This window comes from Salmo salar, chromosome ssa10 (assembly GCF_905237065.1).
Source record: "Salmo salar chromosome ssa10, Ssal_v3.1, whole genome shotgun sequence".
NCBI classification, from domain to species: Eukaryota; Metazoa; Chordata; class Actinopteri; order Salmoniformes; family Salmonidae; genus Salmo; species Salmo salar.
In genome coordinates this window covers 52740956-52753264 of record NC_059451.1, presented here as the reverse complement: position 1 = coordinate 52753264, position 12309 = coordinate 52740956, and the positions used below count along the sequence as shown (strand labels likewise).

Genomic DNA, 12309 nt, shown 5'->3' with positions numbered 1-12309 from the left:
AGAAAAACAGTGTAGACATTGTTAATGTTGTAAATGACTATAGTAGCTGGAAACGGCTGATTTTTAATGGAATATTTACATAGGCGTACAGCGGCCATTATCAGCAGCTATCACTCCTGTGTTCCAGTGACACGTTGTGTTAGCTATCCCAAGTTTATAATTTTAAAAGGCTAATTGATCATTAGAAAACCCTTTTGCAATTATGTTAGCACAGCTGAATTCTGTTGTTCTGAATAAAGAAGCAATAAAACTGGCCTTCTTTAGACAAGTTGAGTATCTGGAGCATTAGCATTTGGGAGTTTGATTACAGGCCCAAAATGGCCAGAAACAAATAACTTTCTTCTGAAACTCGTCAGTCTATTCTTGTTCTAAGAAATGAAGGCTATTCCATGCGAGAAATTGCTAAGAAACTGAAGATCTCATACAACGCTGGTACTACTCCCGTCACAGAACTGCGCAAACTGGCTCTAACCAGAATAGAAAGAGGAGTGGGAGGCCCCGGTGCACAACTGAGCAAGAGGAAAGTACATTAGAGTGTCTAGTTTGAGAAACAGACGCCTCATAATTCCTTAATTGGCATCTTCATTAACCTCACTATTAACCTCACATTAACCTGTTTAGGATAGGGGGCAGTATTTTCACGTCTGGATAAAAAACGTACCCGATTTAATCTGGTTATTACTCCTGCCCAGAAACTAGAATATGCATATAATTGTTTGATTTGGATAGAAAACACCGTAAAGTTTCTAAAACTGTTTGAATGGTGTCTGTGAGTATAACATAACTCATATGGCAGGCCAAAACCTGAGAAGATTCTATATGGGAAGTGCCCTGTCTGACCATTTCTTGTCCTTCTATAGCCTCTTTATCGAAAATAGAGGCTCTCTGCTGTAACATGACATTTTCTAAGGCTCCCATAGGCTCTCAGAAGGCGCCAGAACGTGGAATGAGATCTCTGCAGTCCCTGGGCGAAAAACAGTAGGGGTTTTGGAAAGTGGTCGTTCTGAAAACAATGACACTGGTGCGCGCGTGCATGTGAAGACTCCATTTTCTATTTTCAGTGTTTGAACGAAAACGAGGTCTCCCGGTTGGAATATTATCGCTATTTTACGAGAAAAATCGCATAAAAATTGATTTTAAACAGCGTTTGACATGCTTCGAAGTACGGTAATGGAATATTTTGATATTTTTGTCACGATACGTGCCGGCGCGTCACCCTTCGGATAGTGTCTTGAACGCACGAACAAAACGCAGCTATTTGGATATAACTATGGATTATTTGGAACCAAAACAACATTGGGCGTTGAAGTAGAAGTCCTGGGAGTGCATTCTGACGAAGAACAGCAAAGGTAATCACATTTTTCTTATAGTAAATCTGAGTTTGGTGAGTGCCAAACTTGGTGGGTGTCAAAATAGCTAGCCATGATGGCCGGGCTATCTACTCAGAATATTGCAAAATGTGCTTTCGCCGAAAAGCTATTTTAAAATCGGACACCGCGATTGCATAAAGGAGTTCTGTATCTATAATTCTTAAAATAATTGTTATGTTTTTTGTGAACGTTTATCGTGAGTAATTTAGTAAATTCACCGTAAGTTTGGGTATGCTAGTTCTGAACGTCACATGCTAATGTAAAAAGCTGGTTTTTGATATAAATATGAACTTGATTGAACAAAACATGCATGTATTGTATAACATAATGTCCTAGGAGTGTCATCTGATGAAGATCATCAAAGGTTAGTGCTGCATTTAGCTGTGGTTTTGGTTTTTGTGACATTATATGCTAGCTTGAAAAATGGGTGTGTGATTATTTCTGGCTGGGTACTCTCCTGACATAATCTAATGTTTTGCTTTCGTTGTAAAGCCTTTTTGAAATCGGACAATGTGGTTAGATAAAGGAGAGTCTTGTCTTTAAAATGGTGTAAAATAGTCATATGTTTGAAAAATTGAAGTTTTGGGATTTCTGAGGTGTTTGTAATTCGCGCCACGCTCTATCATTGGATATTGGCGAGGCGTTCTGCTAGTGGCACATCTAGATGTAAGAGGTTAAAGCCTATCCACCATACAAAGACTTATGACACAGTTCACGATCTCTATGCCTTCCACAACATGTGGCCAGTCTTTAGGCATTGTTTCAGGCTTTTACTCTGAAAAATGAGGGGGAAACAGCACTTTCAATGAGTGGACAGTGGAAATTTCCAGACATGAAGCCAGCGCGTGACCAGGAGCGTGCCTTTCTTGTTTCTCCTTTTCTATTGACGAAGATATTGTCCGGTTGAAATATGATCGATTATTTATGACAAAAACAACTTGAGGATTGATTATAAACATCGTTTGACATGTTTCTACGAACCATTATTGTACTTTTAGATTTTTCGTCTGTCTTTTGTGACCGCGCTTTGTTCCAATGGATTACTGATCAAAACGCACCAACAAAACGGAGGTTTTTGGACATAAAGAGGGACTTAATCGAACAAAACAAACATTTATTGTGTAACATGGAGTATTCGGAGTGCAACCATATGAAGATCATAAAAGGTAAGGGATACATTTTATCGCTATTTCTGACTTTTGTTACTCCTCTTCTTGGCTACTAACTGTTTGTAATGATTTGTCTGCTGGGCGCTGTTCTCAGATAATCACATGGTTTGCTTTCGCCGTAAAGCCTTTTTGAAATCTGACACAGCAGTTGGATTAACAAGAAATGTATCTTTAAGATGGTGTATAACATTTGTATCTTTTATGTATGTTTATTATGAGAATTTCTGTTTTGTTGAGTTTCACGCTCTGCAATTTCACCGGATGTTGTTTGAGACAGTGTTTTACTGAACAAAACGCGCTAACAAAACGGAGGTTTTTGGATATAAAGAGGGACTTGATCGAACAAAACCAACATGTATTGGGTAACTGGGAGTTTTGTGAGTGTAACCATATGAAAATCATCAAAGGTAAGTGATTAATTGTATCGCTATTTCTGACTTTTGTTACTTGACTACTTGGCTGGTTACTGTTTGTAATGATTTGTATGCTGGGTGCTGTTCTCAGATAATCGCATGGTTTGCTTTCGCCGTAAAGTCTTTTTGAAATCTGACACTGTGGTTGGATTAACAAGAAGTTAATCTTTAAACCGATGTATAACACTTGTATGTTTCATTAATTTTTATAATGAGTATTTCTGTTTTTGAATTTGGCACGATGCAATTTCACTGGATGTTGGCCAGGTGAGACGGTAGCGTCCCACCCCCCCAGAGAGGTTAAAGAGTAACCGCAAAACACCAGTCTCAACGTCAACAGTGAAGAGGCGACTCCGGGATGCTGGCCTTCTAGGCAGAGCTCCTGGCCATATTGAGCCTGTAATCAAACCCACAAATGCTGATGCTCCAGATAGTCAACTAGTCTAAAGAAGGCCAGTTTCATTGCTTCTTTAATCAGCACAACAATTTTCAGCTGTGCTAACATAATAGCAGAAGGGTTTTCTAACGATCAATTAGCCTTTTAAAATGATAAACTTGGATTAGCTAACACAACGTGCCATTGGAACACAGGAGTGATGGTTGATGATAATGGGCCTCTGTACGCCTATGTAGATATTCCATAAAAATTCAGCCGTTTCCATCTACAATAGTCATTTACAACATTAACAATGTCTACACTGTATTTCTGATCAATTTGATGTTATTTTAATGGACAAATTGTTTTGCTTTTCTTTAAAAAAACAAGGACATTTCTAAGTGACCCCAAACTTTTGAACGGTAGTGTATATCTCCACACTATGAGGTTTAACTGTGTTTTAAATATATCTCCAAACTATGAGGTTTAACTGTTTTATATTGATCTCCACATATCTCCACACTGAGGTTTAACTGTGTTTTATCTATATCTCCACACTATGAGGTTTAACTGTGTTTTATCTATATCTCCACACTGAGGTTTAACTGTGTTTTATCTATATCTCCACACTGAGGTTTAACTGTGTTTTATCTATATCTCCACACTGAGGTTTAACTGTGTTTTATCTATATCTCCACACTGAGGTTTAACTGTGTTTTATCTATATCTCCACACTGAGGTTTAACTGTGTTTTATCTATATCTCCACACTAAGAGGTTTAACTGTGTTTTATCTATATCTCCACACTATGAGGTTTAACTGTGTTTTATCTATATCTCCACACTGAGGTTTAACTGTGTTTGATCTATATCTCCACACTATGAGGTTTAACTGTGTTTTATCTATATCTCCACACTATGAGGTTTAACTGTGTTTTATCTATATCTCCACACTGAGGTTTAACTGTGTTTTATCTATATCTCCACACTATGAGGTTTAACTGTGTTTTATCTATATCTCCACACTATGAGGTTTAACTGTGTTTTATCTATATCTCCACACTATGAGGTTTAACTGTGTTTTATCTATATCTCCACACTAAGAGGTTTAACTGTGTTTTATCTATATCTCCACACTATGAGGTTTAACTGTGTTTTATCTATATCTCCACACTATGAGGTTTAACTGTGTTTTATCTATATCTCCACACTATGAGGTTTAACTGTGTTTTATCTATATCTCCACACTGAGGTTTAACTGTGTTTTATCTATATCTCCACACTATGAGGTTTAACTGTGTTTTATCTATATCTCCACACTATGAGGAATAATTCTGTGAAATGTTGAGAATGATGATGAGGCCCTTTTAGTGTCAAAGCTGTTTGAAAAGACCGCCTGCAATTGGTGGGATGGAGTTTTGGCCTGCCTGGTGACATCACCAGGCGGTAAATTAGTTAATAGACCAATAAGAAAGAGAGTTCCAAACCTCTCTGCCAATAACAGCTAGTTTTCAGTTTTCCCTCTCATCACTCAGAACACTGCCAGAGAGTCCTACAAAGTTCTTGCTTGAGAAAAAGCTATTTGCAGCAGTCACAGTAAGGTACTTAATTGTTACCCTGAAATGATTTGATAATGAGATAAAAACAGCTGCATTGGACCTTTAAGAAACACCGCTCTAAGTCATCCTTACCGAGTTGCCAGGGCCTTCGTCTGCTGACGTCTCTGTCTTGGGTTCCACGGCAAGCTCTGCGTCCAGAATCTTATCGACGGGCATCTCCTCATTAAAACTACTGGTGGACTCCACCTCGTTCTCCCCCCGCTCCCTCCCCCGCTGCCTCTCCTCCTGCACCGCTGCATGGAGCCACAGATCACACACATCCACAAGCATGACACTCGTGGTGCAAGAAAAACACACCAGACAATCCACAACAATGAAAGATTTACGGCAATCTATCAGACATTTCCACAACCATTCCAAATGGACACAGAACATGGAAACATATTGGACACATTTACCACACAGAGCAGAACACAGCCTGTTGAGTCCACATGGTCCCACTCAAACAGAACTACCCTACGCCTCGACTTCTTTCTCACATCTCTCTCCAGATGAAATCCTGCGATTTAGTGAGGTCTGACCTCCTGACAACCTGCCCACTCGGCCTCCATCCCCTCCTCCCTTATCCAGACCATCTCTGGAGACCTTCTCCCATTCTTCACTTCCCTCACCAACTCATCCCTGACCACTGGCTGCATCCCCTCCTCCCTTATCCAGACCATCTCTGGAGACCTTCTCCCATTCTTCACTTCCCTCATCAACTCATCCCTGACCACTGGCTGCGTCCCCCTCTGACTTCAAAATGGCTCGAGTCTTTTCCCTCCTTAAGAAACCAACACTCGACTCATCTGATGTCAAAAACTATAGACCTGTATCCCTTCTTTCTTTTCTTTCCAAAACCCTTGAAGGTGCTGTCTCTGATCAACTCTCTCTCTCTGTCTCTGATCAACTCTCTCTCTCTCTGATCAACTCTCTCTCTCTGTCTCTGATCAACTCTCTCTCAACTCTCTCTCTCTGATCAACTCTCTCTCTCTGATCAACTCTCTCTCTCTGATCAACTCTCTCTCTCTCTGTCTCTGATCAACACTCTCTCTGTCTCTGATCAACTCTCTCTCTGATCAACTCTCTCATTGTCTCTTCTCTGTGTTACGACTGCTCTTCTCTGTGTTACGACTGCTCTTCTCTGTGTCAAGACTGCTCTTCTCTGTGTCACGACTGCTCTTCTCTGTGTTACGACTGCTCTTCTCTGTGTTACGACTGCTCTTCTCTGTGTCAAGACTGCTCTTCTCTGTGTCACGACTGCTCTTCTCTGTGTTACGACTGCTCTTCTCTGTGTCAAGACTGCTCTTCTCTGTGTCAAGACTGCTCTTCTCTGTGTTACGACTGCTCTTCTCTGTGTTACGACTGCTCTTCTCTGTGTCAAGACTGCTCTTCTCTGTGTCACGACTGCTCTTCTCTGTGTTACGACTGCTCTTCTCTGTGTTACGACTGCTCTTCTCTGTGTCAAGACTGCTCTTCTCTGTGTCACGACTGCTCTTCTCTGTGTTACGACTGCTCTTCTCTGTGTTACGACTGCTCTTCTCTGTGTTACGACTGCTCTTCTCTGTGTCAAGACTGCTCTTCTCTGTGTCAAGACTGCTCTTCTCTGTGTCAAGACTGCTCTTCTCTGTGTCAAGACTGCTCTTCTCTGTGTTACGACTGCTCTTCTCTGTGTCAAGACTGCTCTTCTCTGTGTCACGACTGCTCTTCTCTGTGTTACGACTGCTCTTCTCTGTGTTACGACTGCTCTTCTCTGTGTTACGACTGCTCTTCTCTGTGTCAAGACTGCTCTTCTCTGTGTCACGACTGCTCTTCTCTGTGTCAAGACTGCTCTTCTCTGTGTCAAGACTGCTCTTCTCTGTGTCAAGACTGCTCTTCTCTGTGTTACGACTGCTCTTCTCTGTGTCAAGACTGCTCTTCTCTGTGTCAAGACTGCTCTTCTCTGTGTCACGACTGCTCTTCTCTGTGTCACGACTGCTCTTCTCTGTGTTACGACTGCTCTTCTCTGTGTCAAGACTGCTCTTCTCTGTGTCAAGACTGCTCTTCTCTGTGTTACGACTGCTCTTCTCTGTGTTACGACTGCTCTTCTCTGTGTTACGACTGCTCTTCTCTGTGTCAAGACTGCTCTTCTCTGTGTCAAGACTGCTCTTCTCTGTGTCACGGAGGCTCTCCGCACCGCCAAAGCTGACACTGTCTTCTCTGTTCTCATCCGTTTTTTCTTCCCATCGAGCTTGTGCGGTGGAGGAAATCTTCGTGGTCTATACTCAGCCTTGTCTCAGGAGAGTAAGGTCTGTTGATATCCCTCTAGTGGTGTGGGGGCTGTGCTCTGGCAAAGTGGGTGGGGTTATATCCTGCCCGGTTGGCCCTGTCCGGGGTATTGTTGGACGGTGCCACAGTGTGGCCCGACCCACCCGTCTCAGCCTCCAGTATCTATGCTGCAATAGTCTATGTGTCAGGGGGCAAGGGTCAGTCTGTTATATCTGGTGTATTTCTCCTGTCTTATCTGGTGTCCTGTGTGAATTTAAGTATGCTCCCTCTAATTCTCTCTCTCTTGGAGGACCTGAGCCTTAGGATCATGCCTCAGGACTACCTGGCTTGATGACTCCTTGCTGTCCCCAGTCCACCTGGTCGTGTTGCTGCTGCAGTTTCAACTGTTCTGCCTGCGGCTATGGAACGCTGACCTGTTCACCGGACGTGCTACCTTGTCCTGGACCTGCTGTTTTCAACTCTCTCTCTCTACCACACCTGCTGTCTCGACCTCTGAATGCTCGGCTATGAAAACCCAACTGACATTTACTCGGCGCAGGTCTTGACTACTGCAACTCGCTGTTGGCTGGGCTCCCAACTTGTGACATCAAACCCCTGCAACTTATCCAGAACGCTGCAGCCCGCCGTCTTCTCATGTCACCCCGCTCCTCCACACACTCTACTGGCTTCCAGTCGGAGCTCACATCCACTACAAGACCATGGTTCTTACCTACGGAACAGCAGGCTATGCTCAAACCCTACACCCAAACCCGAGCACTCCACTTCAGGTCTCTTGGCCCTCCCACCCCTACGGGAGAGCAGCTCCCTCTGAGACCAGTCCAAGCTCTTCTCTGTCCTGGCACCCCAATGATGCAACCAGCTTACCCCTGAAGTTAGGACAGCAGAGTCCCTGCCCCTCTTACGAAAATATCTGTAACTCTTCAAACAGTATCTTAAATAATCCTCTTCCTCAACTCAAACCCCACCCCCACCTGAACCAGCACTTGACCCCCTGCTTTCTAGCTCTGACTCGATTACTCTACTGAGGAAAACTGTACTTTCTATGCCTGTGATATATGGTTGTCCCACCTAACTATCTTTAGATGAATGTACTAACTGTAAGTCGCTCTGGATAAGAGCCTCTGCGAAATGACTAAAATGTAAAATGTAAACATACCAATGAAAACCCATACATTACAGATCCACCCTCAACACACTCACAAGAGCACACAACCTCCCTCCTTCCCTCTCTACATGCACACAACCTCCCTCCTCCTCCCTCCCACTCTCTACATGCACAGAATCTCCCTCCTCCTCTCTCTACATGCAGACACAACCTCCCTCCTCCTCTCTCTCCCCCGCTCTACATGCAGACACAACCTCCCTCCTCCTCCCTCCTCCTCTCTACATGCACACAACCTCCCTCCTCCTCTCTACATGCACACAACCTCCCTGCTCCATCCTCCCCCTCTCTACATGCACACAGCCTCCCTCCTCTCTCTCCCCCTCTCTAAATGTACACAACCTCCCTCCTCCTCCCTACTCCTCTCTACATGCACAAACCTCCCTCCTCCTCTCTCCCCCCTCTCTACATGCACACAGCCTCCCTCCTCTCTCTCCCCCCTCTCTAAATGCACACAACCTCCCTCCTCCTCCCTCCTCCTCTCTACATGCACACAACCTCCCTCCTCCATGCACACAGCCTCCCTCCTCTCTCTCCCCAACTCTCTAAATGCACACAACCTCCCTCCTCCTCTCTCCCCCTCTCTACATGCACACAACCTTCCTCCTCTCTCTCCCCCTCTCTACACGCACACAACCTCCCTCCTCCTCCCTCCTTCTCCTCTCTACATGCACACAACCTCCCTCCTCCTCTCTCTCCCCCTCTTTAGATGCACACAACCTCCCTCCTCTCTCTCCCCCTCTCTACATGCACACAACCTCCCTCCTCCTCTCTCCCCTCTCTACATGCAGATACAACCTCCCTCCTCCTCTCTATCCCCCTCTCTACATGCACACAACCTCCCTCCTCTCTCTCCCGCTCTCTACATGCACACAAGATCCCTCCTCCTCTCTCTCCCTCTCTACATGCACACAACCTCCCTCCTCCTCCCCTCTCTACATGCACACAACATCCCTCCTCCTCTCTCCCCCTCTCTACATGCACACAACCTCTCTCCTCTCTCTCCCCCTCTCTACATGCACACAACCTCCCTCCTCCTCCCTCCTTCTCCTCTCTACATGCACACAACCTCCCTCCTCCTCTCTCTCCCCCTCTCTAGATGCACACAACCTCCCTCCTCTCTCTCCCCCTCTCTACATGCACACAACCTCCCTCCTCCTCTCTCTCCATGCAGATACAACCTCCCTTCTCCTCTCTATCCCCCTCTCTACATGCACACAACCTCCCTCCTCTCTCTCCCCCTCTCTACATGCACACAAGATCCCTCCTCCTCTCTCTCCCTCTCTACATGCACACAACCTCCCTCCTCCTCCCCTCTCTACATGCACACAACCTCCCTCCTCCTCTCTCTCCCCCTCTCTACATGCACACAACCTCCCTCCTTCTCCCCTCTCTACATGCACACAACCTCCCTCCTACTCTCTCCCCCTCTCTACATGCACACAACCTCCCTCCTCTCTCTCCCCCTCTCTACATGCACACAACCTCCCTCCTCCTCCCTCCTCCTCTCTACATGCACACAACCTCCCTCCTCCTCTCTCTCCCCCTCTCTACATGCACACAACCTCCCTCCTCTCTCTCCCCCTCACTACATGCACACAACCTCCCTCCTCCTCCCTCCTCCTCTCTACATGCACACAACCTCCCTCCTCCTCTCTCCCCCTCTCTACATGCACACAACCTCCCTCCTCTCTCTCCCCCTCTCTACATGCACACAACCTCCCTCCTCCTCCCTCCTCCTCTCTACATGCACACAACCTCCCTCCTCCTCTCTCTCCAACCTCTCTAGATGCACACAACCTCCCTCCTCTCTCTCCCCCTCTCTACATGCACACAACCTCCCTCCTCCTCTCTCTCCCCTCTCTACATGCAGATACAACCTCCCTCCTCCTCTCTATCCCCCTCTCTACATGCACACTACCTCCCTCCTCTCTCTCCCCCTCTCTACATGCACACAAGATCCCTCCTTCTCTCTCTCCCTCTCTACATGCACACAACCTCCCTCCTCCTCCCCTCTCTACATGCACACAACCTCCCTCCTCCTCTCTCCCCCTCTCTACATGCACACAACCTCCCTCCTCTCTCTCCCCCTCTCTACATGCACACAACCTCCCTCCTCCTCTCTCTCCATGCAGATACAACCTCCCTCCTCCTCTCTATCCCCCTCTCTACATGCACACAACCTCCCTCCTCTCTCTCCCCCTCTCTATATGCACACAAGATCCCTCCTCCTCTCTCTCCCTCTCTACATGCACACAACCTCCCTCCTCCTCCCCTCTCTACATGCACACAACCTCCCTCCTCCTCTCTCTCCCCCTCTCTACATGCACAGAAACCTCCCTCATCCTCCCCTCTCTACATGCACACAACCTCCCTCCTCTCTCTCCCCCTCTCTACATGCACACAACCTCCCTCCTCCTCCCTCCTCCTCTCTACATGCACACAACCTCCCTGCTCCTCTCTCTCCCCCTCTCTACACGCACACAACCTCCCTCCTCTCTCTCCCCCTCTCTACATGCACACAACCTCCCTCCCCCTCTCTCTCCCCTCTCTACATGCAGATACAACCTCCCTCCTCCTCTCTATCCCCCCTCTCTACATGCACACTACCTCCCTCCTCTCTCTCCCCCTCTCTACATGCACACAAGATCCCTCCTTCTCTCTCTCCCTCTCTACATGCACACAACCTCCCTCCTCCTCCCCTCTCTACATGCACACAACCTCCCTCCTCCTCTCTCCCCCTCTCTACATGCACACAACCTCCCTCCTCTCTCTCCCCCCTCTCTACATGCACACAACCTCCCTCCTCCTCTCTCTCCATGCAGATACAACCTCCCTCCTCCTCTCTATCCCCCTCTCTACATGCACACAACCTCCCTCCTCTCTCTCCCCCTCTCTATATGCACACAAGATCCCTCCTCCTCTCTCTCCCTCTCTACATGCACACAACCTCCCTCCTCCTCCCCTCTCTACATGCACACAACCTCCCTCCTCCTCTCTCTCCCCCTCTCTACATGCACAGAAACCTCCCTCATCCTCCCCTCTCTACATGCACACAACCTCCCTCCTCTCTCTCCCCCTCTCTACATGCACACAACCTCCCTCCTGCTCCCTCCTCCTCTCTACATGCACACAACCTCCCTGCTCCTCTCTCTCCCCCTCTCTACACGCACACAACCTCCCTCCTCTCTCTCCCCCTCTCTATATGCACACAACCTCCCTCCTCTTCTCTCTCCCCTCTCTACATGCAGATACAACCTCCCTCCTCCTCTCTATCCCCCTTTCTACATGCACACAACCTCCCTCCTCTCTCTCCCCCTCTCTACATGCACACAAGATCCCTCCTCCTCTCTCTCCCCCTCTCTACATGCCCACAACCTCCCTCCTCCTCTCTCTCCCCCTCTCTACATGCACACAACCTCCCTCCTCTCTCTCCCCCTCTCCACATGCAGACACAACCTCTCTCCTCCTCTCTCTCCCCCTCTCTACATGCACACAACCTCCCTCCTCTCTATCCCCCCTCTCTACATGCACACAACCTCCCTCCTCTCTCTCCCCCTCGCTACATGCACACAACCTCCCTCCTCCTCCCTCCTCCTCTCTACATGCACACAACCTCCCTCCTCCTCTCTCTCCCACTCTCTAGATGCACACAACCTCCCTCCTCTCTCTCCCCCTCTCTACATGCACACAACCTCCCTCCTCCTCTCTATCCCCCTCTTTACATGCACACAACCTCCCTCGTCTCTCTCCCCCTCTCTATATGCACACAAGATCCCTCCTCCTCTCTCTCCCTCTCTACATGCACACAACCTCCCTCCTCCTCCCCTCTCTACATGCACACAACCTCCCTCCTCCTCTCTCCCCCTCTCTACATGCACACAACCTCCCTCCTCCTCCCTCCTCCTCTCTACATGCACACAACCTCCCTCCTCCTCTCTCTCCCCCTCACTA

The 12309-nt window shown here is 47.2% G+C and overlaps 1 protein-coding gene across 5 annotated transcripts in view; it reads right to left on the bottom strand.

Moving 5' to 3' along the window:
* Nucleotides 1–12309, bottom strand: part of rxrgb (retinoid X receptor, gamma b) — a 132934-nt gene that overhangs the window by 4730 nt on the left and 115895 nt on the right. For all 5 annotated transcript variants that reach the window (XM_045687937.1, XM_045687938.1, XM_045687935.1 and 2 more), the window contains exon 5: nt 5019–5179. In XM_045687937.1, the coding sequence (XP_045543893.1) occupies nt 5019–5179 (161 nt within the window). The remainder of the gene's footprint in view (nt 1–5018; nt 5180–12309) is intronic.